Raw genomic sequence first — 27,308 nt, 5'->3', positions numbered from 1 at the left:
CCAGGGTGCAAACTGCCTTGCTTCTGTACTAGTTGAAATTACAGCAAGGTGGGGCCATGTGCCTTTAAATATTAAGGTAGAAAGGAAGAACAAGGGATTTGGAGCATATGGCATACACAGTCGCCCCCCCCCCAATGGTTGTTGTTGTCGTTCAGTCGTGTCTGACTCTTCGTGACCCCATGGACCAGAGCACGCCAGGCACGCCTATCCTTCACTGCCAAACTCATGTTAGTAGCTTCGAGAACACTGTCCAACCATCTCATCCTCTGTCTTCCCCTTCTCCTTGTGCCCTCCATCTTTCCCAACATCAGGGTCCAGAGCACACCAGGCACCCCTATCCTCCACTGGCTCCCGCAGTTTGACCAAACTCATGCCAGTTGCTTTGAGAACACTGTCCAACCATCTCATCCTCTGTCTTCCCCTTCTCCTTGTGCCCTCCATCTTTCCCAACATCAGGGTCTTTTCCAGGGAGTCTTCTCCTCTCATGAGGTGGCCAAAGTCTTGGAGCCTCAGCTTCAGGATCTGTCCTTCTAGTGAGCACTCAGGGCTGATTTCTTTAAGAATGGATAGGTTTGATCTTCTTGCAGTCCATGGGACTCTCAAGAGTCTCCTCCAGCACCATAATTCAAAAGCATCAATTCTTCGGCGATCAGCCCCCCAATGGTATTTGGGGCTAATTTATAAAGTTGGGATAATCAATGTGAAACCCTTCCTTATATGTATGTCCTGATTTCAGAAGTTCTTAGGGTTGTTGCCCCTATAGCTACAAATGGGTATTAAAGGGGGGGAGAATCTTCTGTTAACTAGATGTTATCTTCAAACTATATAGTTTCCACCATTCCTTTTTTCTACTGAATCTGGTCTTCCATGGTCTACTTTTCTGAATTATCTACTGGTGCAAAAAGGAAAGCATTTACAGCTTTGAGCTTCCATGCTACGCCCACAGTGGTCTGGTTCACACAGCACAACTCGGTTCGTCTTAAATCATGGTTTAATCATGGCCATGCCTTGAGCAGGCCATGCGGCTTCTGCCACTTGCAAAGGTTTGTTCTGGCTGACTCAGGTCTATGGATGGATGGCAAGGCTTGCTTCAGCTGCACCAGGAGGGTGAGAAACCAAAAGGGCACGCAGAGGGCAGCGGAGAGGCATGTTCAATATTTAACCATGGTTTAAGAAAAAATGTGGTTGAATGGGGCAAATATATTTGGAGGGGAAATGCAATGAATTTATGCATTTGTAGCTACAGTTTATATTCCCCCTGGAATGTATAATTCCCCTAGGAGCAGGTTTTTTCAGACAGTTTCCTTTTTGGACTATAGCAAGAAAACCTGTTATTTACTGGTTAATAAAGATACTGTATTTTCCGGCGTATAAGACGACTGGGCATATAAGACGACCCCCAACTTTTCCAGTTAAAATAAAGAGTTTGAGATATACTCAACCGCAGATTCTCCACCCGGCGTATAAGACGACCCCCGACTTTTGAGAAGATTTTCCTGGATTAAAAAGTAGTCTTATACGTCAGAATATACAGTAAATATGGTACATACAGGCAACTTCCAATTTACACAGGGGACAACGCACGTTCAATTTACACAAGGCACCGCACATTCAAGTGAAATTATGTATATCTGAAACAACACTGAAAAAGCTTGCAAACACCCCGTTCCCCCCCCACCCCTTTTCTGACCTTTTTGGGTCACTTCCAGGTTCGGCGCAATGCCCATGTGCCTGGTCGTGCACATATCGGGCGAGCCTAAAATGACTGCTGCCTGTACTGTATAAGATTTCTGTTTCCTCTAGCAGCCTAACAGATCCAACATTTATTGCACAAAATGTGCTGGGGATCACCCATGTCAACTTGGTTATTTCTAGTTTTGTAATGGCTGATTATTTCAGTTGACTGACTCGTTAAGACAAAATGGCATGCCCATTATTATAAGGAAAAACCAAATATATGACAGGAGTGGAGGTCCTTCTCAATTATAAAAGCATCTTATTTGGCTTAGCGAGGTAGAAAACTTACAAACGCCGAGTGAATGTTGACAGAGCAACCTGACAAGTTGTTTTGTGCAAGATTCTACAAGAAAAAAGTCCACAATGGTAAACTACTCCCACATCTGTAAGTTGTCCAGGGCTAGATTGTCTTGGCCTAAAGTGGCAAAAACCAACCTTTGCCTCCAGCACAAAAACAGATCCAGGAAACAAGCAGCTCTGAACTTGTTCTTTCAGGGAGAGTGCAAATCTAGCACAATACTTTACATTACACATATGTGTTATACACACACACACACACACACACAGGTACTTGTTAATATTTATTCTTCAAATGATGTCTAGCTTTGGTGACAACTGCAGGGATGAGCCACATTTATGTTTGTGGTGTCCAATTACGAATTGTTATTAAAAATTGTGATATTATCAATGCGCCACTGATGTGAATTGTGCATGAGTTCACATATTTTGACAAAATAAATAGAAAGTGCAACTGCATGGGGAGAGGCAACTAGCCATTCTGTTTCTGTAACCCGGGTTCCAGGAGCCATGTGGCAAAGAGCTTTTCTATCCCAGTTTCTCACACTGATTGGTCTCCGTTTCTTGTTGGAAAAGGCAGAGTAGTGAACCAGCAGTCCTGAATTGCCAGCAATTCATTTCCTTTAAACTTGAGATCAATCCAGGGTTGCATAATTCCTCAAATTGCATAATCTGGTTGGAGCCAGTTAAAATGTTATGCAGATTACGTAAGTTTCTGTTTCATGAAAATGAAAAATACAGCAGGTTGAAGGGGCAAGGGAGAAGAGACGGCAATCCCAGGTGTCTTAATTCCTCTGTGCCCGTTTGACCACACAAAAGTCACTTAAAATGCAACCTGTATGAAGCCAGCATGGAGTGCAGGCAGCCAGAACCTTTTCCTTTCAAAGAAGAGATGCAAGTGTTGTTTTAAAAAACACAGCCCACGTGTCTAATGAACTAACTCTTCCAAGGCTGGATAAAAATCACGATGTGGCCCATTCCCATCTTGAAAGCAAGGATCATTGTAATTACAAGCTTTCCCCATAATTGTATTCTCATACAATGAAAGACTTGACCTGTTGAATTTATGTCTGCCACACGCCCAGAAACTGTTTTCCCACAACACCAATCCTAAATCAAACCCTAGGCTGCCATCCTGTACCCTTTAAATGCCCATTAAATACAAAAAAGGACTTAATTCTGAGTTGACAGGTGTGCCAAGTGAATTCTCAATGAGTGCTTAAGATTCTCTGCAAAATTTTCATGTTTGCCCTTTTGGAGGCTGGGGGAATGATTTAAAATCCACCAACACTTATTATGCAGTAGTATTTACAGAAAATTTCTGGAGAGTACCTATTTTCAAATGAACCCACCACAGGAAAGAAGCATCCGGGTGAACAGGAAAAAAGGGAAAGGCAAGCTACAGAGAAGTAAGGCAGAAGTGGGAAATTATGCTAAAGGAGAGGGGAAAACAGGGATTCCTTTCGCCTGGTGTTCAAACAACTTACTTATCATTCACTGGCTAAAAATACTGACCGGAGGGAGCAGCCAGGTTGACTCAATTCACAGAGAACACTGAGAAGGCCTGGAACCTGTACATTTTGCTTCATCCATTTCTCCTTACGAGGGCTGGGAGCTTGCTTTCTCAAATGCAAGTTCAGAGTCCAGGACCTTTTGCTCAGGGCACTAGGGAAGGAAATCCTGGGTGCCCCGGCACCAGTGAGAACCAATTTTCCAGCCAACGGATTATCCGATGCCAAGACAACATTCCCTTTACTAAATACCTTCACTGACTGACTGTATGCATATTTAAAATTATTTTAATACAGAAACACTATAAAATGACTTACATCACAGTAAATAAACTCAGTGTTCAATAGTCAAAACAAAATAAAATAAAAAAATTCCTTCCAGTAGCACTTGATATGAGTTTGTTCTTGATATGAGCTTTCGTGTGCATGCACACTTCTTCAGATTCAGTGTTCAATAGAATTTTATACTATATTTGTTGTCCATTTTACTCCAATATACATTTGGTAACTAGAATTTCAGCTATTTTATATAACTCCCCCCAAAACACATCGACGTAGGAGAGTTCATTACTTCCATAATTAGTTGCTGCATAAATTCAAAAAGTAAGAGATATATAGGATTTCCGGTGGGGGGGGGGGGAATCTGTTTTCAACTGATGCAAATATACTTTGCAAATTTCCAAAACCTTTCATGAATTAACGTGCATACCTTTTGTGACTCATGAGGCGTCAAATCAAGGTGAAGCGCTGGCCTCTGATACCTCATGAATCACAAGGTCGGTACATTTCAAATTACTTCTGTGCTGCTTTTCTATTCCAAGGCTGCCAAAATGACAAAGACGTGACAATAATATAGTAAAGTTAGTGAAATTAGGATTACTACCAAGCAAGACCATGACGCTACCAGCAGACAATCAAAAGTGTAAATGGGACACCTGTTCTCATCTACCTGATCATATTTCTGCCACATCGATCTATTCACATTGATTAAAACATAGAATAAGATACCAAACCTGTTAAGCAATACAAAAGCATTTTAAGCGTGGCTATTCATCCTTAAGCACAACACCTTTAACTAGCCCCAATCTTGAACTGTTTTCTAAATTTAAAAAGTTGCTCTAACTTACATGACTTTCTACTATGAGAAACTGTTGTGCCGATATATTTGCTAACTCCACCCCAACTCCACCCCTTCTCTGTCACTGCAGGAAGATTATCTTTCTATGAATTATTGAACCTCTCGTTTCCCTGCACTCAGTTTATAACCTGAGACTGCAATAAAATGAAAACAAGCTTTAAGGACATGTGGGACAGAGAGGCTTCGGAATGTGTTACTGCAACAGCAACAACACGTATAATTTTGTAATTAATAATCCATGAAATACTGGAATTCTTCTCTTAATGCCACACAGATATAGAAAGGAAAAAGAGTCCGTTCTGTCAGGTCCTGTGCAAGCGGTCATCCAGGCTGGGCCCCGGCCAAGGGTCCCAAGGGCTCAAATGGGCTCCTCACTGGCTCTGCCCCAACTGAACTCTCTTCCTGCTGGGCTATGGGTGGCCAATAAATACACTGGCGGAACCACTCGTGAATGGAAGACATAGAAAAGAGTGGTACAGTGGTGCCTCGGGTTACATACGCTTCAGGTTACAGACTCCGCTAACCCAGAAACAACGCTTCAGGTTAAGAACTTTGCTTCAGGATAAGAACAGAAATCGTGCTCTGGCGGTGCAGCGGCAGCGGGAGGTCCCATTAGCTAACGTGGTACTTCAGGTTAAGAACAGTTTCAGGTTAAGAACGGACCTCCAGAACGAATCTGGACACTATACTTCTGTTGATGCAGCCTAGAATAGCATTAGCCTTTTTTGCTGCTGCATCACATTGCTGACTCATGTTAAGCTTGTGTTCCACCAATAGCCCTGGATCCTTTTCACGTGTACTACTACTAGTAAGCCAGGTGTCGTTGTCCCCTCTCATCTTATATTTGTGCTGTTGGTCCTTCCTGCCTAAGTGTAGACTCTTACATCTGTCCCTACTGAAATTCATTTTGTTAGTTTGGGCCCAGTTTCTCCAATCAGTTACGGTCATCTTGAATGCTGGTTCTGTATTTGGCGATTTTGGCTACCTCTCCCAATTTAGTGTCATCTGCAACTCTACATCCAAGCTATTTATAAAGTCATTGAACAACTGCAGGTATTGCCATTGGGCCACAGCTGGCAGATGACACAATGGACTTCAGGCATCAGGAACACAGGGAGGGTGTGGAGGTAGTGATTGAGGTGAAGGGACAGTATTACACAGTATGAATACATCCCATCAGTAATTGCCCACTAGTGTGGATGGGAAACACTGAGAGAGTTCGATTGATAGCCCTCATGTGTGGATGAACATGCAACACACCCACACACACACACCACACTGGAAACACTGGAACTGTGCAAGCCATATCCACATTAACATTCAGTGTGCGCACAGTCTATGGCTCTGTGTGCTGGCTGACTCTACTTTTTTCACATATGCATGCCAAGACCTGATGCTGCAACTGGTATTTAGACAATCGCCTCCTCTGGGTTCTCTACACTCTTCTCCCGAACCTTTGTACTTGCCTAGTTACCTGGGGGGTGGGGTTGGTGTATGAGTTGCCCCCCGGAAAATCAGTGCAGCTGCAGGAATACAGTATGTGGCTTTCATTCACGGAACTTTGAAGAGCACGTTGCTGTTTTTATATCGGAAGGGATGTAAAGAGGCCGGCACAGATTTTTTTACAGTGGAGCCTTAAGGGCAGGACTGTCTCAGGTAAACATTCAGCTGCAGAGGAGGGAGAACTCAAGAGTCCAGACCTACAGACAGCGACAGAATGTGCAGTATGGGGGGAAGAAAGTGGGGCTGGCAGATGACAAGCAGAGCAGGCAGGCCACCCACTGAAACGAAAATGCACATTTTTGCGTTCAACACAGTGCCTGGGCTCATTTTTTTGATGCACTGCCCAAGTTCAGGCACTCTGTCGTGCCAGCAGTCACCTCCTACCTCCCCACCCCACCCCTCAAAATCTAGAGGGAAGATTAATGCAATGTCATCAACATACACAGCAGTAACTGAAATTTAGCAGTGGGGGGGGAAGATGTGACAAAAACATGTTGCTCTCCCATGTGTTGACAACCTGCATTTTGACAGCAGGAAAAACAGAGGGAGGAGAAGGGATAAATAAAGGCAGTTTGCACATGCAAGCAAATGCAATCACACATTCTTAGGCTTGGCATGAGGATTAAGTGATAAAAAGCCTGTGAACACGCTATACATTTAAAACTCATCATTTCCCTCAAAGAATTCTGGACACTGTAGTTTTGCCCCTGCAGAGTTACAATTCCAAGAAACCCCTAACCAACGACAGTGCCCAGAATTCATTGAGGTAAAGGATGTGCTTAAAGGTGTGCTGTGTTCTTGAGAAGGTGAGTTAAAGGAGCTTTTTAAAGATGGAAGAATCACACTTTTGCTCAGGGAAATAACTCTGAGGGATGTCTGGAAGAGCAGGACACATTCAGAAGACAGAAAAGAGTGGGAAAGGCAGGACCATGTTCAAAGGACAAGAAGTTTATGCTGGATATGAATGAAAGGGACAGAAAAAGTCAACAGCTTAGCCAGCAGAGTTTGAGATAGGTGTACAAAGATCTAGGTGGGGACACAGGAAGCCAGCGGAGAAGGTTGCAGAAGTCAAGGTAATGCGTGATGAAAGAGGAAGAGAGGAACAGCAGGATCTATTGAGCAGGAGTGTCCGGTTTGAGAGGTAGCATAGCACCGGGTGTCCTCAGCTCATCAGAGAAGAGACAATGTGGAGAAAAGGCCTAGGAAGGAGCCCCAAGGAACCCCCACAGAGAAGGGAGGAGCCTTTTCTTCAAGCCTCACACATGAAGTGACAGTAATGGCTACCTGGGATTTCACACAGGAGAGTGACTTATTTCCCTCTATATGCAAAACACCCTCAGCTGAGGGATGACACAACCCTGGAAGTCCCAATATTACGCAGCCTCCATTTGTTTCAGGAAAGATTTGTGTAGCATTTGCAAGTCACATGAACTAATTTTAAAAGTTGCCTAATCTTCATATGGGACGTGGGTGGCGCTGTGGGTTAAACCACAGAGCGTAGGGCATGCTGATCAGAAGGTCGGCAGTTCAAATCCCCTTGACGGGGTGAGCTCCCGTTGCTCGGTCCCTGCTCCTGCCAACCTAGCAGTTCAAAAGCATGTCAAAGTGCAAGTAGATAAATAGGTACCACGCCAGCAGGAAGGTAAACAGCATTTCCATGTGCTGCTCTGGTTCACCAGAAGTGGCTTAGTCATGCTGGCCACAAGACCCGGAAGCTGTACGCCGACTCCCTCAGCCAGTACCACGAGATGAGCGCTGCAACCCAGAGTCGGACACTACTAGACCTAATGGTAAGGGTTACAGGTAGGTGTTGGTCTGCATTGTCAAAACAAAATATAATAAAAAATCCTTCTACTGGAAGGAATTTTTTATTTTATTTTGTTTTGAGTAATGGTAAGAGGTCCCTTTACCTTTAATCTTCATATACAGGTGAAACTTGAAAAATTAGAGTATCGTGGAAAGGTTCATTTCTTTCAGTAATTCAACTTAAAAGGTGAAACTAATACATGAGATAGACCCATGACATGCAAAGCGAGATATGTCAAGCTTTTATTTGTTATAATTGTGATCATTATTTGCGTACAGCTGATGAGAACCCCAAATTAACAATCTCAACTTTGGGGTTTTCATCAGCTGTATGCCATAATCATCGCAATTATAACAAATAAAGGCTTGAAATATCTTGCTTTGCATGTCATGAGTCTATCTCATATATTAAACTCCAGTTGCTAATGAAAACAACTGCTTACATAAATTAACTTTTCCACGATATTCCAATTTTTTGAGATTCATCTGTATTTTTTGAGATTCATCTGCCTTATCTTCTATAATTTAATAGCCACTGAATTTGGGTTTGTTTTAAAGCAAAGCCCATCCTCAAAAACACCCATGGAATGTGGATTAGGCTGCAACTGTGCAAACAGCAATGGGTTTGCTCTTCAGCATTCTCTGCAGTGACCCTGATCGACAGGTAAGGAAGGCATCCCTAATAGTGTAGCCAGTGGGACTGATGAGAATTGCTGTCCAAGAGGCCTGGAGGGCACTGAGAAGGCGAAGGCTAGCCTAACCCACTGCTCCCTACCCACCAGCACAACTTCCCTCTGTTTAGCAAGACTCTGGCAGCCATTTTTCAAGGGCTTCAGTTGGTGGTGGATCCTGGCAAATGCCTGACCATGCAAAGGTCTCCTAGAGACATTCCCATATCTGGCCATGATTTCCTCTCAAGGAATGTTTATTCCTGTTTGTGTCGACATCTACTGCCACAGGGCCCAAAGAAAACAGGAAGGTACTACAGTATCTCAAGATAGTATCTGCCAGTCCAGGACAGGTAACAGCCATTAAAATAGGTGTCGATGGTACCTATTATAAAAAGGGGCTGGAACTTAATTTACAGAAGGATAGCAAATTCCTATGGTCAGAAAGTCACACATTTTACCAAGAAAGCCGGAGATGCAACTACAGCCAAAGCGAAGCCAGTGGCCACCAACTTATTCTCCAATACGGAGAACCCTAACAGAAACACCTTCCTCTTTCAAAAGAACAAACAAGATGGAGCACAGCACATGGAATATTAATAAGTACCCTCCTCCCAAGTTCACGTTGTTACCAAAAGAGGACTGGAACAAACATACACATTGCTTCAGATCTGTAACCGAAGGGGGAAACCTTCATGAAAAACCACGAAGCAGTGCAGCTCCATGCGTACAGCAGACAATATTACCTGTATTCTTAGGTCCATCTGCATAGACTGGTCCCGGAGGTGGAGCATTCTGCCATCCATAGGCTGGGTAGCCCTGGTAGCCTGGCTGTCCTACTGGATATGGCCCTGCGGGCTCTGGTGCATAGCCAGGATAGGGACCAGGAACAGGTGGCCCACCCGGTTGGTGGGTGTAAGGTGGGTATGGGGCAGTTGGGCCCGGGCCAGGATATGGTGGAGGGTTTTCGTAGTTCATGTAGAATGCCAAGTGTTTCCTAAGGACAGAGACAGATTTTACTTCGACTTACACAAGGAACAGGCGTAATAACAACTTTTGCATACAAAATACTTAACCGTGATGTCCCTCACAAACTGATCTCCTACCATAAGGGTTTCTAAGTCAGTCTAGTCAGTCATAGGTTTTACACAGTACATTTCCCCAAGCAGAGCGGTGGCTTAGACGTGCAGGTGTCTAGAGAGACACACAACATCAACACATGATCGATGCCCAGGGTTATGCACACAGAAGGAGGCATGCTGAGGGTCTCTGCTTTTCTTTTTAAATTGGAACAAATTCCTACCCACTAAGGTTGTACAAACAGGGCTCAAGAAATATTCAGACCATGACTGACAAGGCTTCATGCGTCCAGTGATCAGATGTAGTGCATGAATGCTTCGTACAGAATTCTGCAACCACGACAACAAGCACATTTTGCAGAAAGTAAATACTGCTGTTTTGCTGATACATAGAAGTCACAGAATTAAGCTTTGTCAAGCACAGGATTTTGAGTATTATGATAAAGCATAAAACGTACACAGCCCAAACTAGGCCAGACTCCAGGAGCCATTAGATCTGTGTTTTAATTGCTAGCACTCTTTCAGGAAATATTCCAGTTTGATTTCAAAGCAGCAACCCAAAGTTACACATTTAACTATTTTTAAATCAACGGGTATACATCTTTATACAAATATACATTCACACGCATCATGGACATGGGAAGATATGCCCCCCATAAATAAGTCAAATACTTCTTATGTTTTTCTAGTGGATGCAGAGATCAGCAAGGATCCAGAACAGGCATAGGCCAACTCGGCCCTAGAGATGTTTTGGGACTACAACTCCCATCATCCCTAGCTAACAGGACCAGTGGTCAGGGATGATGGGAGTTGTAGTCCCAAAACATCTGTAGGGCTGTTTGCCTATGCCTGATCTAGAAGATGCTACCCTGAATCTCACCAGGATCACCCACACAGCTGTGAAGATGACCGCATGCTATCTGAAAGCCTCCAAGCTCTGCAATATGTTCCGTTCGCAAATTATGAATAACTAAACTGTCAGCACAAGCATTTACATTTCATCTCATCTCATGGAGAAACACTATTTTGCCTGGTGCCTAACAGCCCTTGCTTGTGAACATTTCTGAACACTCGGGCATGATCCTTCGCATGTTTGCTTAGGACTAAACTCAGCTTTTTGATCAATGGGAATTGCTTTAAATACATTTATGCACAGGAATGCAGGTAAGCAAACAAGCACTATTTACATTCCAGGCCTCCACCCCCCCCCACTTGAACAGCCCACAAATAAATAAATAAATAAAATGCTTTCAACTAATTGTACACAACATCATCCCTACAAGAAAACAAGCAGAAATCTGTGTCTTGTCTCTAAGCAACAAAATTCTGCAGTACTGGTGGGCTATGTTCCAATGTTTTGTATAAGCCATCTCTTTCGTTATATGAACCAGCATTTTTCCATTATGGCAAAGTTAGGATATTCCTGCCTGCTCAGAAAACTTGGGAGTTTCAAAATGGGAAGCACTGTAACTTAATCCAGCCTTCAGCTGACTATCCTTCTCAGGCCCAGGACCCTCCCTCGTCCTCTCGCCTGTCAAGTCATAGAGAAGAGAAGAGAGTGCGGCGAGTCCTGGGCTCATGCCTGTCGCACTGCAACTCCCCAGGGCACAATCCAGCTGCCCAGATCTACTCCCCTCAGATGAATGGCTTCCTGCACAGGGGCCAAGCGGCCTCCTGGAAAGCTGCAACTTCCCTGCTCCTCTTGCAAGGGCTCTGCGTCCTCTCTTAATGCAGACTTGCAAATGGTCACGGTGTGCCTGGACTATGCGCATATCGCTATTGAGCAAACACCGACCCGAGCTGCATGGATTTGGAACTGGACTTTGATAAGAGATCCAGGGCTGGGCGTGGCTGTGCTGCATGCAATGCAAACCTCAAGATCAAGAGGCTCTTAAGGCAAGCAGCTTTTAGTATTTCTGTGTGTGGCAGATGAGCATAGGAGGAAAATGTTGAAGCAGAAGCTGCTCTTCTCTGATGGCAGGCTTCCCGCTTCACGCTAGCAGATAAAAATCTTTGAACGATTGTTTGCATTTCTGGTTTTGAAAGATGAAGGCTGCATTTCAGCAGGCTGAAATATTTACAAGCTGGAGTGATGTGGTCAGAAGCCGAGCATCACTAAGTTCAGGGGCACCCCCTCCCTCAACAGTATGTCCAGGACTGCAGTTACAACACATAGAATCATAGAGTTGGAAGAGACCACAAGGGCCATCCAGTCCAACCCCCTGCCAAGCAGAAAACACCATCAAAGCATTCCTGACAGATGGCTGTCAAGCCTCTGCTTAAAGACCTCCAAAGAAGGAGACTCCACCATACTCCTTGGCAGCAAATTCCACTGTCAAACAGCTCTTGCTGTCAGGACGTTCTTCCTAATGTTTAGGTGGAATCTTCTTTCTTGTAGTTTGAATCCATTGCTCCGTGTCCGCTTCTCTGGAGCAGCAGAAAACCACCTTTCTCCCTCCCCTATATGACATCCTTTTATATATTTGAACATGGCTATCGTATCACCCCTTAACCTTCTCTTCTCCAGTCTAAACATACCCAGCTTCCTAAGCCGTTTCTCATAAGGCATTGTTTCCAGGCCTTGGACCATTTTGCTTGCCCTCCTCTGGACACGTTCCAGCTTGTCAGTATCATTCTTGAACTGTGGTGCCCAGAACTGGACACAGTATTCCAGGTGAGGTCTGACCAGAGCAGAATACAGTGGTACTATTACTTCCCTTGATCTAGATTCTATACTCCTATTGATGCAGCCCAGAATTGCATTGGCTTTTCTAGCTGCTGCATCACACTGTTGACTCATGTCAAGTTTATGGTCTACCAAGACTCCTAGATCCTTTTCACTTGTACTGCTCTGAAGCCAAGTGTCACCCATCCTGTATTTGTGCCTTTCATTTTTTTTGCCCAAGTGTAGTACTTTACATTTCTCCCTGTTAAAATTCATCTTGTTTGCTTTGGCCCAGTTCTCTAATCTGTTAAGGTCATTTTGAAGTGTGATCCTGTCCTCTGGGGTATTAGCCACCCCTCTCAATTTGGTGTCATCTGCAAACTTGATCAGGATGCCCTCAAGCCCATCATCCAAGTCATTGATGAAAATGTTGAATAAGACTGGGCCCAAGACAGAACCCTGTGGCACCCCACTAGTCACTTCTCTCCAGGATGAAGAGGAGCCGTTAATGAGTACCCTTTGGGTTCGGTCAGTCAGCCAGTTACAAATCCACTGAATGGTAGCATTGTCTAGCCCGCATTTTACCAGCTTCTTTACAAGAATATCATGGGGCACCTTGTCAAAGGCCTTGCTGAAATCAAGATAGGCTACATCCACAGCGTTCCCTTCATCTACCAGGCTTGTAATTCTGTCATGTCTGATTAGGGATGACCCCCCCCAAAAAAAAACTCCCCAGCCAAATTCCCCAAAGGCTGACCACCAGATCACCTCTGCTAGCTCACTATTCTATTACCACCAGATGACCCTGATCAAAAGGCAATTATGCTATGTAAAGCTGTTTTTTTGGGGGGGGGAGGTATTTATTATATAGCTACATAGTGGATCAACATATCTGCCTGCATATTTTGGATTCCACTGGGGTCACAGATAAGCTATGAGGGCTGTCAAAATGTGCTCCTGCACTTAGAAAAACGTGCCACTACACCCCTGTAAGGAGGGCATCTTCAACCCCCCAAACCATTCTGCACCCCTCAGTTTTTTTAAAAAAACAACCCTGTTTTTTCTAGATTTTTTTTCACCTCTCTGGATAAAACAGTTGCCTTGAACCAGTTTTGTCCCCGATTAGCCTTAACACAACAAACCTGTTTACCATCCCAGATGCTAATCAGCTGTTGAGGAGAGCTGCCGATCCAAGGACAGACAGGGCAGGACAAGGTTGGCTCTCGGTTTCTGAACAACAGATACCAGGCCGCCGGCCCTGCGCCCGTACCAGCCCAGAACGCCCTGCATAGTAGTACGCAGTAGATCCCTTTAGTAACTCAGCCTGCAGCCCTGTGTGTCCACGTCACTCTTGTGACCATGTGATCTTTAAGTCTGATGATATCCAAAGCAGTCAGGCGTGTTTGTCCTGCTGCATTTCACAAAAGTAGCTTGTTTGGCCACACAGCCTCAGGGAATCGCCGTCTTCAGGCACCCTCAGCTGACAGGGACGGAGGGAGCCTATGCCGCTGAGACTGGCTCCTTACAGTTAGCAGCAAGGCAGCTTCACGACTACGCTGGGCCATTTCAGCATTCAGAAAAGTAACTGCCATTGGGAAAAAAGGCAGCAGGTCCTGTGTTTCTTATTAGACATGAGACAACTGTGGGGGTCTCAAAAGCCACTTGGCTCAGTGCCCCTTCCAAGGCATGGTCAACCTCCTGAAAGAACAAGCTGCAGGAGACAGAAGAATGGTTCTCCAGGGCCCCCTCCCCATTCCTGTCTTTTCTGCCTTCTCCACTAGTGAGCTTTGGCCCTCCCACTTCGATGTGCTGAAAGAGGCACTCTCAGTGCCTTTGTTTACACACTCTTTAGTTCGACATCTCGAGAGGATGTGCTTGTGTCATCCCCCAAGGTGCAATCCATGGTTCCTCCGCTTATTTACATGTCAACCTGGCTTAGCTAGTCATCAGTATGAGTTGATTTTTTCCACATGCCTCCTGCTGGTGTTCGTGACACTTTGCTTTTGTGCGGCTAATCTGATTTTCTCAAAAGCCCCAGAACCTGAAGCAATTGCCAAACTCAACCACAAATAAATTCTGGCTACGTTTAATCCATCCAACGCCAATGCAGTGTAAAAGCAGCCTGATCCACCACAAAGCAGACAGGCCAACTGAGTTGTGGCTTACACTAAAATAAAATGCTGTTGCTCTCCACTTGTACCGAGATCCCTGTAACAAATTAATATTGGGAATAGACAAGCGAGGCAGCCTGGCTTAAAGTGACAGAAATAGTAACTGAGTCTGACCCCTTTCAAACTGGAACACTCTTCAGGAATATTTCACAATAACTTCCAAGAGCAGCACCACAGCCACAGATATGGGGCTGCAGAATCAAGTTTATCTATTTATTTAAAACACTGATAGGCCACCTAATCAAAACAATACCAAGACAATGTACAATGAAACAATCCAATACAAGACATTTCAACGTGCTATTAAAAACAAGCCAATACATCACAATTGCAGTAGCCAAGAGGCCAGGGAATGTTCTAGTAGACTGAAGATGATTGATTGATTGATTGATGAACCATCAACAGGAGCTCATCCCAGTTTGGCATTTCCCCCTTCTCCCATCCATGTTTAGGAAGACTAAACCCTTGAATCAATACACAACAAAACCTATGCCAAAGTGTTGTGTGCTGTGCATGTTGGCCATTTCTCCACTCCACCTCACCGGCTGGGGCAGGAAAGCTACACAGACCATGTTACACGGCTGTTACGGAGAGAGGGAGATATTGGCAAGAAGCTGCCTGGTTCCATCTCTTGGCAGCTTGGGAGCATGTGGCCGTAGCTCAGTGACAAGAGCATGGTCAATTCCTGGCATCTCCAGGTAGGGCTGAGACAGCTTCGTGCCGGAAACCCTGGAGCCCCACTGGGAGTCAGCTTGGACAATAGATGTGCCAGTGGTCTGACACAGCACCTTCCTATATTCATGAGGGGAGTTTTCTCTCCTCTTGCCTGAGGGCTCTCCAGTGAGGTCACAACAGACATGAGATGTGAACAAGGGGACTTCTTTCTCAACTCACCCTTGAGCTACTCTTATTATTAGCATTGTTATTTATTAATTTTTTTATTCTGCCCTTCACCCGTAGCTTTCAGGGCAGTTCACAGCATAAAACTACAATATAAAAACACAAAAGACATAATAAAAACAAGAACAAAACAAACCAATGACCCCCCTTCCTCCACACATCTAAAAGGGCACCTGTGGAAGAGGCACATGAAGAAGGGCCTCAGGTGACCACAGGGTCCAGGCAGGTTCATATGGAGAGAGGCCATCTTTGAGGCATTGCACACTTTCTTCAAGAAATTTCAGCTACTAATTTATGTCCAACGCCCATGAGAACTGCTGGCAGATACAAGACCAGGAATGTAGCTTTTAGTTTTTGAAGCCTCTAGTCAAGCTTTTAAAACGGTCCTCACCGAATAAGGGAGTGGCTAAATGCGAAGTAGTTTTGAGAGCAAGAATGAGTTCCCGGCAAAAACAAATTTTGGGCCTCTTCCAGAAACATTAATGGTCAGCTATAGGGATCAAGCTGTGCTGGGAATCCTCTGGGGATCTAACAAAGGGGATGCCGGGCCTCAGAACTGGACAAATGTATTTATTCTGCTGGATTTATTTATTTAAATGTGTTTATATCTCAAATAGGGATAAGATAGCTCTACATATGTATGTCAGGAGTGGACTGCAGAATTTATTCTGGGTGAGTTTTGGAAAAGCAGGTTCATTCCATCATTTTATTCCCTTTCTTCAAATGTCTGTCCTAGCCCAGAGAGTTTTCTCAATAGTTGTGATGCAATTAAAAAATATTCATCAATTTATTTGATAATAAATTAAAGCTGAATAAAATACTGCATATGAATAAAGAGACAGTTGAGAAGAAGAATAAAACGGGCACCCACCGTTTTGAGATGGAACATGCGTATATCGTATCAGGCATTCTCTCCTGTGTGAGAGTAAAGGGGGAATTGCCTCCAAGATGGTGCCCAGTATGTAGGAACAAAGGAAACCATTTTATACAGATACAGGTAGGTAGCCGTGTTGGTCTGCCATAGTCAAAACAAAATAAAATAAAAAAATCCTTCTAGTAGCACCTTAGAGACCAACTAAGTTTGTTATTGGTATGAGCTTTCGTGTGCATGCACATTTCTTCAGATACCTTATTCTGAAGAAGTGTGCATGCACATGAAAGCTCACACCAAGAACAAACTTAGTTGGTCTCTAAGGTGCTACTGGAAGGATTTTTATTTATTTATTTATTTATACAGAGTCAGACCACTGGTAAATCCAGCTCAGTTCTGTCCACACCTGGAGATGCCAGATTGAACATGGGACCTTCTGCTTTGAAGGCAGACACTGAGTTATGGCCCTTCCCCTCACTTTAAATTAAGTGCTTATCTTAAAAATAACTTTTTCTAAATACTTTCCCTCAATTAACTGGGAATACTTGGATACAGAACTCTATCCAAAGCAGTACAGCAGATTTCAGTCCCAAACCAGCACTTCACCAGGCCAAACTGAGGAGGCTCACTGGACTTGAGATGGCAATGGACACACTGAGCAGATGTCCCTGATCATGGAGCAGAGAAGAAGAAGAGCGTGTTAAGAGTATCCCATCTTGGAGTAGCCTGACTACTGCAGGAAAAGGCACAGGAAGAAACTGACTATGTCCCCAGCCCCAACCACGAGTGTGGAGTGCTGCATTTTAGTAAACATCAAGCATTTGCAGAGATGAGACATGATGTGAACACTACGAAGCACTACCAAGCATTGCATAAAATGTACAAACCATTTGCTGCCAGTGTGGTGTAGTGGTTAAGAGCGGTAGACTTGTAATCTGGTGAACCGGGTTGATTCCCCGCTCCTCCACATGCAGCTGCTGGGTGACCTTGGGCTAGTCACACTTCTTTGAAGTCTCTCAGCCCCACTCACCTCACAGAGTGTTTGTTACGGGGGAGGAAGGGAAAGGAGAATGTTAGCCGCTTTGAGACTCCTTCGGGTAGTGATAAAGCGGGATATCAAATCCAAACTCTTCTTCTTCTTCTCCTTGTGAATGGCCCATTATCAGTGCTGCTCTCTACACATACAATTTTTTTTAACCTCCCTTCCTTATCAAATTTAAAGCTGCAAAACAGAAATGCTTGTATATTTATGGCGTGCCAAGTTACTTTTATCTCTCCGTGTTCTGTTTCCTTAAAACGTGTTGCAATTGAGTGGCTTAAGCACAACCAATGACTTTCCTACACACTTATTATATTTAGCAACTTATGGGAGTAGCATCTCCATTGACCAAAACGCATTTCAGGAAGAAGTGCTCTCCACAAGCCACACCTTCCCTAATAACCTCATAGGAATTTTTGTTACTGACCTTAGCGCTGTGGAAAGACGCTGCCACTTAATTCAGCAGCCACCGGATCCCAGCTTTGCTCGTCTCAACTAAGTCATCCTGCTTTATATAACAGCAGGATACAGGTATTGCCTCAACTAAAAAAATCTAGTTTCGCCACAGCAATACTTTATTATTTTCAAACCATCCTTCACTGGTTAAGATCCTAGGCAATTTACCTTTTTACAAAAACCCAAAACCTGTGTGAAGAGATGCGTTTTAGGATGCTATTGAGAACTCAATAGGGAGAAGCTCCAAGAGGACATTCCACAGGCAGGTGACACTAGCAAGACCAGTGAGATTTCCCAGCAGGCAAGATCCACAGCTGGGCTCCACCTGTGCCATTCTGCCATTCCCCCATCCATCCACATTTCACCATTAACTTGGGGGGGGGGGAATGATGACTAGGAAGCACCCCTCTGAGGGCCTGATTTGGACCAGTTGCTAACCCCTGGAAGAAACAGAGTTGGACAAACTGTGACTAGGCTTGGTTGCCAGCAATTATTTTTGGTGACAGCTGTGCTACCTCCTTCTGCTACCTTCTCAGGTGTGTCTGGAATTCTCAATGAGCATGGCCTACTGTATTTTCGCTCCATAGGGCGCACCGGACCATAGGGCACACCTTGTTTTTAGAGGAGGAAACCAAAAAAATATTTTTCTGGTTTTCCTCCTCTAAAAGCCCTGTTTTTTTGAGAATCAGCTAAAAGTTCTGCAGCTTTTTTTTTTGCAAAGGAGGAAAAGCAAAGCTCCTTTTGCAAAGGGGGAAAAGCAAAGAGGAAAAGCTCTGTTTTTATGGGCTTCAACTCACATTTCTGCAGCTTCTAAAGGAAAGGGAGCCTTTTCTACAGTTTCCAGGCAGATAAATCTAATCAGCCAGACACATGTAAGCTGGGGAAACAAACAACCTCCCTCTGAAGCACATTCAACAAAGGAGGGCGGGGCTGAAAGGGAGCCAGGGACTCTTATCTCTCTCCCGATCTCTTGCTGATCAGCTGCTGAGCGGGGTCCTTTCAACACCCCCTTTTCTCTTTGTAAAATAAAAAGCATGATCCACTTTTGGCCCCTGGGAAATTCAGCTCCAGGGACCACCATTCGCTCCATAAGACGCACAAATATTTCCCCTTACTTTTTAGGAGGAAAAAGTGCGTCTTATGGAGTGCGTCTTAGGAGTGCGTCTTATGGAGCGAAAAATACGGTAAATGAAAATAAAAGTGGTTCCTCTAAACAGGGATAGGTTGTCTTCCCCACACCATTTGTTATCAATGACAAGCATTCTCCATTCCCATTAGAAAGTACAACTTTCTGCTCAGTTTTCCTCTTGAGCTTCCAAGGCATGGTGTCCTGTTAGCTCCCTTTAGCCACCTGCTAGTATTAGTGGAAAAGAGGGAGGGATCCAGGTCATGTTTATACCTAAGCACATGCAGAGTGCCTTTCTCTTGGCATTTGGTAACTACAACACAAGGAATCCCAGATGCCTGTTATTATTCTGTAGGGAAGACCAGAGCACTGCTCTAACAGCAGAAAATTGGAGAGGCAGCTCTGGGAAAGGACAAAGTGGAACGGAAATCGCAACCAATATAAAATTAAGTGCGAACTCCACCCCCACCCCACACCCCAGTCCCCACACTGATACCATGCAGACTTATTTGAGTACCAGTCCCACTTACTAGGACTTACTTCCAAGTAGCAATGCGTAAGATCAGGCTGTGGGAGGGGAAGGAATGGGAATGAGGCAAGACAGGAGAAGCACAAAATTAATATGGGAAAGGAAGCAAGAGAGGTGTAAAACAACCAGAAACTGAACTGGGAGAAAAAGAGGAGGAATGGCTACTGATATGTTACTTCAGAGTCAATGTGCAACAGGAAAAGTCTTGAGGGCTTACCTAATACAAGGGGCTGTCAGAGACAGGAGCAACCATCGCTGCTGCTATCTTTGTGTTCAGGGAGGTAAGAAGAAGAAGAAGAAGAAGAAGAAGAAGAAGAAGAAGAGGAGGAGTTTGGATTTGATATCCCGCTTTATCGCTACCTGAAGGAGTCTCAAAGCGGCTCACATTCTCCTTTCCCTTCTTCCTCCCCCACAACAAACACTCTGTGAGGTGAGTGGGGCTGAGAGACTTCAAAGAAGTGTGACTAGCCCAAGGTCACCCAGCAGCTGCATGTGGAGGAGCGGAGACGCGAACCCGGTTCCCCAGATTAGGAGTCTACCACTTGCTTCTACCCAATCATGGGAAAACTAAAATCCTAGATTTGTCCTGTTTTCTATCGGCGTTTCCTATCTCTATGCTGTGGGGGGAGAGAAAGGAGTTGAAAAGAATGAGAACTTGGGCAATTGAGACATGAAGCTTAAGAGGTCGCTTGAAAACAAGCCCCCCACCCCCAAGGAAAATGGTGGTCGGAGGAGAGGGGGAAATTGACCTGTTCAGGCCTGTAAGAGTTTAAACAGAATATTCTGGAGGGAGGGGGGGATTTGAGTTGGGTGTGTCATAAGTTAAGGACTCCCCTACCGACACTATGGACAGCTGCAATTCCAAAATGACTCCCAGGGGCACAGTTGCCCCACTCAGAACCAGAGAATCCCCCACACCTGCCTGCCCTGTCCTCCAGAAACAGTACTTCTGTCTTGTCGGGATTCAACCTCAATCTGTTGACCCCCCCCCATCCCACCCATCCCCCCAAAAAAGCATCCAGACACCCACATTCACTGCTTTCCTGGTTCTGATTTAAAGGATTGGTAGAGTTGGGTATCATCTGCATATCGGTGAAAACCCGGCCTCCCTGATTATCTCTCCCAGCGGTTCCATATAGATGCTAAAAAGCATTTCTATGAAGAGGGAGAGGATGGAGGCCTGAGGCACCTCACAAGTGAGCGCCCAGGGGTCCAAGCACTCATCCCCCACTACTACTTTTTGGGCACGATGCAGGAGGAAGGAGCAGAGCCACTGCATAACAATGCCCCAACTCCCAGCCCTCCGAGATGGTCCAGAAGGAGACCATGGTTGACGGTATCAAAAGTCGCCGAGAGATTCAGCAGAACCAGGAAATAGCTTTCACCTCTATCCCTAACCCACCAGAGATCAGCCTAGTGTCCACCAGATGTTTCAGAGTACCACTCCCACCAGTTGCAGCCAGTGGTAAGCAATGATGGGAGCGGAAGCTTACCTTGCTGGGGAAGCATTAGGGCTAGCCCTGGACGGCCACCTGTCTGCAGGCCCTTGACCACTGTGCAACTCTAATCCCCCTGTGGCATCCATTACACCTCAACGGCTGTGAGGGAAAGTCAACTTGGTTGGGAAACCAACCTCACAAAGGCTCTAAGGAGAAAAGAGGCCGTGAGGCTAACCCAGAGCAAAGGGGAAACCACAATACAGCACAGGACTTCTCCAATTCACTGCCTTTTTATTACATGCCTAGACCAGGGATGGGGAACCTTCAGTGCATGGCTTAAGCATGGCTACTAGCCCGCAGGACCCTCACCAAGCCATGCCCCTCACCAGACCTGCTTGAGTGCTTTTGCAGGGCCAAAATATGCCATTGCACTGTGATACTGCCTGCTTGCTTGCCTGGACAGAGGGGCAGATACCAATACCCAGTGTAGCCTACTGTACATCCATTGCTGAAGTCGCTTTCACATTTGATCTTCCCTAGCATCAGTGAGAGCTGGACCATCAAGAAGGCTGATCGCCGAAGAATTGATGCTTTTGAATTATGGTGCTGGAGGAGACTCTTGAGAGTCCCATGGACTGCAAGAAGACCAAACCTATCCATTCTCAAGGAAATCGGCCCTGAGTGCTCACTAGAAGGACAGATCCTGAAGTTGAGGCTCCAGTACTTTGGCCACCTCATGAGAAGAGAAGACTCCCTGGAAAAGACCCTGATGTTGGGAAAGATGGAGGGCACAAGGAGAAGGGGACGACAGAGGATGAGATGGTTGGACAGTGTTCTCGAAGCGACTAGCATGAGTTTGGCCAAACTGAGGGAGGCAGTGGAGGATAGGGGTGCCTGGCGTACTCTGGTCCATGGGGTCACAGAGTCGGACACGACTGAACAACAACAGCAGCATCAGGAGGTTCCTGGAAGGTTAACCATGAAGGAATGAAGCCAGCAACAGTTCACACTGATGTCTGAATTTAGGTACTATGGTTTGTTTAAACTCTGATTAGTAAGAATAATCCAGGATCCAGGCCTGGTTGAAACCACTCTTCACAACTAGGCCTGGGCGGTGTATCAATACTGTACATCGGTACGAGGGCCAGACCGCGATGGCAGTTTCACCCGGCAGTACATCGCAAGGGACAGTGCCGCCATTGCTCCCGAGTCCCTCTGCCACCAGTGCCCAGCACACCGAAGCAGAAACAAGATGCAGCCGGGCGCTGGAGGCAGAGGGACTCAGGAGCAATGGCGGTTTCACTTGCAATATACCGCCGGGTGAAACTGACACCTCACTCTGGCCCCCCTACCACAGAGGGAGGAACAAGCTACATCGCCGGGGAGGGCAGGTGGCTCATTTTAATTCCTCTGTTGAGGGGTGCACGGCTGCCTGCCCCTCAATGGAGAAGTCTAACGGAGCCCCTAACTCACCTCCAGTTCAAGCAAAGCAGAGATTTTTTGGGGGGGGGGGGCTCAGTTAGACTCCCCCCCCCATCCGTACCAAGGCAGTGGAGGCTGAGGCAGGCCCACATGCTCTTGCCTCACCCACCACCACCTTGGCATGGGGTGTGTGTTGGGCAGGCTACCTCTTTCTCTCTGCCTGCCCCGCCAAGCAAGGGTAGATAGAGGCAGTCTTGCAAAGAGAGCCTGACGGACTCTACCACAGCCCGGCTGACTTCCTCCGACCCCAGCACCCTGTGGGAGGAACAAGCTGTGCTGACCTCAGCTCCCGGCCAACACAGCTTGTTCCACTTTCCGTTTCAACGCGGCAGTGCATTATTGCCAGATCACGATGTTGAAAAGCTGATGTTGCCCAGCCCTATTCCAGTGGAATTTGCTGCCAAGGAGTGTGGTGGAGTCTCCTTCTTTGGAGGTCTTTAAGCGGAAGCTTGACAGCCATCTGTCAGGAATGCTTTGATGGTGTTTCCTGCTTGGCAGGGGGTTGGACTGGATGGCCCTTGGGGTCTCTTCCAACTCTTATGATTCTATGATTCTATTCACATCACCAGGTAACACCCCCAGCACTGCTGGACTAGATGGGCTGTGCCTCTGGACGGGATCCACAAGGCCTATGGAATTCAGCTTACAGTAAGCAAGTTCTAAGTCATTTGTTCAAGCCCATCAGAGTCATAAATAACGTTAGTGTTAAATAATATGTTAAATAGTTTGGCAGCATCATTCAATCCCTGCACACACATTAATATTTGAAGTCTTATGCCATGAAGACAGAACTATATCCATCATGAACACAGCCATTTTCCTTTTTCAAGTTAGCCAAGATTCTTTTTCTTCTTACAGTTATTTCCCCGAGGCTGAACTTTCCAAACTCAGTTATCCTTTGCACTCTTCCAGCAAGCATTTCATATTTGCCTCCACACCGGGCCTCAACCTTTAGTTTAGTGCATAACAGGAAACTTCTTAGTCATTCAGAATTCTCCTGAAAATAAGATGACCTCATTTGCTTACAGTGGTAATCTGATCAGATTTCAGTTCTGTGTCATTTCAGCAGCTATCAACATGCAGATAAGCATATCGCTAAGGAGATTCTCAAGAGTAAGCTGAAAGAGGACCCAAGAAAAACTACAAAACGACCAAACCTTCTTCAGGCAGTTCAAAGGGAACACGGGCTGGGGCCTGCCCAGGAGACCTTCCCACATTCAACAGGAAGGTCTGCAAAGGGGGATTCTAAATGAATTCAGTCTTCATGTACTGGCAAACCCCCCGCCTTATCAGTGCAACAGTCTAAACACACCTAGCAGCCTCCCCCAGACCCAGGGGCGTAGCAAGGTAATATGGTACCCGGGGGCAAAAACATTTTTGTCACACACCCCGAGGCGTAGGAAGGTCAGGTGGTACCCGGTGCGGAAAATTTCTTGTCACCCCCCCATTGATTCCCCCCCCCTGCAAAAATGGTTTTACGTTATTTCATATTTTCTTACAAAGGAGTAATAACAATTAATAATAATAATAATAATAAACTTTTATTTATATCCCGCCCTCCCCAGCCGAAGTCAGGCTCAGGGTGGCTAACATCAGATACATAACACTGGTATAAAATCAAACAATAATTAAATTACCTCCTAAAAACATCTCAAAATCAAATTAAAGTCTAATTAGATGGCTTTCCACAGGGTTAGGGTTGGGAAATTTCAGCCTTCGCGGCATAGGAAAACAGCCAAATAAACAGCTATTTTGGTGGAGGAGGGTCAAGATATTAACCGATATGCATGAAATTTCATATATAGCTATATAATCCCTAGTATAGTAAGATAAGACCTTCGGAGCAGGCGTTGTTTTTTTTTTAAAAAAAAGTTTTTTATTAACTGCCCTAGTAGGGCAGTAATTGTTCCTTGATAATTTGTCACCCCCTCCATTATGGAATGTGGGGTGGACCGCCCCCTACGTCCCCCTTGCTACGCCCCCCTTGCTACGTCCCTGCCCAGACCCTCCTATTCCAGGTGGGGTGGAAGGGGCTTTGAAGGCAGGTCTAGCACACTCCCTACCTGAATGCCCCTACACACTCCCCACCCCCGCATGATGGTTGAATGCCCAAATAGGGCTCTGGCCATACTGCACTTATATTGCTTTCATAAACTTTTGTTCCAATCCTGAAAGTCACCAGGGCACAATTCGGTGCCCAAGGTGGGAAAAACCCCACATGATATCTTTATTTTGCCCCTGCTGTTTTATACTGTTCTATTTCACCTATTGCTGAATTTACTATTTTTATCCATGGGCCTTATTTCATATTCCATGTGGTTTTAAATGTGTTATTTAACTGCTGTAATTTGATTGCTTTATCTTAACGTGAACCACACAGAAAGCGAAACGGCTAAAAAGCAGGCAATGAATGTTGGGAATAAGTAATGTCTCCTGCACAAACTTTTTGAAATGAACTGGAGAAACTGGAAGGAAGGGAAGAGGAAGCACTCTGCACCTTCCGAAGGGGAAGGCTGACAGTGTGACAACTGTGGCACGTGATAATGCCAACCAGCAATGTGCATCTCTACTCAATTACAGTGGAAAACTTTCAGTGCAGCTGCCTACAAATAAACCTTTAAGTGGGTTAAGAGAGGCAGGACTGGAGCACTCACAGATTACTCACACAATTACTGCAAATCATGGAAGCACCCAAGACACTATATTTAACAGGTGAGCATCTTCCACATGGCCCAAGAAGTGTATCAGGAAGTGAAACTTTACTCAAGAGTTAATGGGAAAGGAGGCGTCAGACAATCTTCATCAATCAGAAACTGTACGTGACGTCAAAGCTAATGTGAAACTGCCTAAAGAGAGCCAGCGTGCTGCTGTGGTTAAGAGTGCTAGCCTAGGGCCTCACTCTGGCCTCCTCACCCGGCCATGAAGCTCACTGGGTGACACCTCTCTGCCTAACCTACCTCAAAGGGTTGATGCGAGGATAAAATGGGGCGGGGGAGAACTATGCACTTCAGCTCATTGGAAGAAAGGTGGAATGTAAATCAAATCAAATAAATTTCAAGAGCATGTGGGGAGGAAAAAATAAATAAACTATAGCCCAATACCAGAAAAGGGATGGAGACAGAGAGGAGCGAGTGCAAAATGGCCTTTAATCCAAGAACCTGCCCCCATTCTATGGGCAATGCACGGTATCGACATATTTGCAACAAGCGCCATACTTTCAGACAGGTGGATAATAATGAAGCGGGACCAGCATGGACTTCCCTACGGTAGATTCTAAGACATTCTTGAAATGTTAATTTGTTGCTACAAAAAAAAATCGTCCTACTATTGCCAAAGTTAGCAAGACATCGATTAACATGCTGCAGTCAAAGGTCTATTTTGAATAAAACTGTAGTCGTTTTTTCCAACCCAGAGACCTCAGGGCAACATACAGTATAGGTTTCCCAACCTCCTCCTCCTCCTCCTCTCAGCCCAAACTCCCATACAGGGGGGTCATGAGGACTGAGAGGACTTGACTAGGTCAAGATGACCCAGTGAGCTTCATAGTAAGAGCTGTAATGTGGGGATATATTTTCCTCTCCAGCTTAAGGCGAGAACTGGCTAAGACCTGCATTTCCGGGACCCACCTGCCCGGCCTGCTTTGGATAACCTCGCCCACCTTTTCCACCGCCTCCCAGGCCCCTAAGGAACAAAGGCTCGGGCAGGCTAGGATCGCCTAGCAGCTGATCCAAAGAGACCCATTAACCCCGAGAGGCCCTGAGCCAAGAGCAGCGAGCGAGGAGGAGAAGATGCACCTGCCGGGAAGCAGAGGCTGCCCGGCCGGAGAAGCGCGCGAGTCTCGGGGGCGCGTTGCTCGGCCAGGGGGGCGGCGTCCGTCTCCACGTCGCGGCGGGGCCTGCGCAAAGGCGCGCCACCCAAAACCCGCCCACCTTCCCCGAAAAGGCGCCCCCGGAGCCGGGCTCGCTTGGCGCCCGCCAGCCCCGTCCAACCCACGGCTTGGCGGAGCGCGGCTGCCGTCGAGGAGGAGGCTCCTCCGCCGCCGCCAGCAGCGCCCGCCCGGGGAGGGACGCCGAGGGTCTCCCAAGAGCCGCGCCCGAGCTCCGCCCGCCGCCCCCCGCGAAGAGCAGCCAGCCGCGGCCATACCTGCCCCGCGCAAAGGCTCGTCCGCTGCCCGCTCTCCTCGCCGCCGCCTCCTCCGGGTGCTGCTGCTGCTGCTGCTGTTGTTGCTGCGACTTCGCTCGACGGCAAGTGGGCGCGCGATGGGCAGCAGCGCCTTCTAGAGCCGCAGAGTCTGTGCGCGCCGCCGCGAAGTCACCCGACCGCCCAGGAGGGCGGGGGCTGCTGTTGCGTCACGGCAGGCGCACGGCCGCCGCGAGCACGCGCAGAAAAGAGCAGCCCTTCGCGCAGACTTTTCGCTCTGGTCCTCTCGCTTTCTTTCAGGATAAAAAAGTTGCTCGCTGGCTGGCTCCCACGCCAAGTTTGCTAATACTTTATTCCAAAGAAATACACTGGGAAGCAAAAAGAAGAGACCTCTAGCATTTAGAACATGATCATGATGGGACATCCAGAAAGTATAAAACAACGCAGCCACATAAGAACACGAATCATTCCCAAAATATAACTATAATCAAGCCTCTTAGGTACACTATTATACAAACTCAGTGAGGCTTCTAAGCTTGCTTTTGCCGGGTGATCTCATTTATATTAGGTTTAATTTGAGGCAAGCAAGTTCATCTTCTCACCCATATGCTGCCTGCAGATAAAAATATTTTTATACTATACAGTACTATACCACCCTGAAATGTTTAACTGTTTCTTTGATTGTCCTTGAACCTTCCCACCATCCTCTCCTGCCACACCCTTTGAGAACCACTGCATTATTGAGTTTGAA

General features: G+C 46.0%; 1 protein-coding gene across 1 annotated transcript in view; it reads right to left on the bottom strand.

The window, feature by feature from the left end:
* Nucleotides 1-26,643, bottom strand: part of CYSTM1 (cysteine rich transmembrane module containing 1) — a 37,909-nt gene extending 11,266 nt beyond the window's left edge. Inside the window, exons 1-2 of the mRNA XM_033154184.1 lie at nucleotides 26,561-26,643; nucleotides 9,407-9,657 (exon numbers count right to left, since the gene is read on the bottom strand). Of these exons, the coding sequence (XP_033010075.1) occupies nucleotides 9,407-9,638 (232 nt within the window). The 5' untranslated portion in view covers nucleotides 9,639-9,657; nucleotides 26,561-26,643. The remainder of the gene's footprint in view (nucleotides 1-9,406; nucleotides 9,658-26,560) is intronic.
* Between the last annotated feature and the right edge of the window lie 665 nt (nucleotides 26,644-27,308).

Source organism: Lacerta agilis, chromosome 7 (assembly GCF_009819535.1).
Source record: "Lacerta agilis isolate rLacAgi1 chromosome 7, rLacAgi1.pri, whole genome shotgun sequence".
Classification (NCBI taxonomy): Eukaryota; Metazoa; Chordata; class Lepidosauria; order Squamata; family Lacertidae; genus Lacerta; species Lacerta agilis.
The sequence above is the reverse complement of the archived record's forward strand: the minus strand, read 5'-3'. Positions and strand labels throughout refer to the sequence as shown.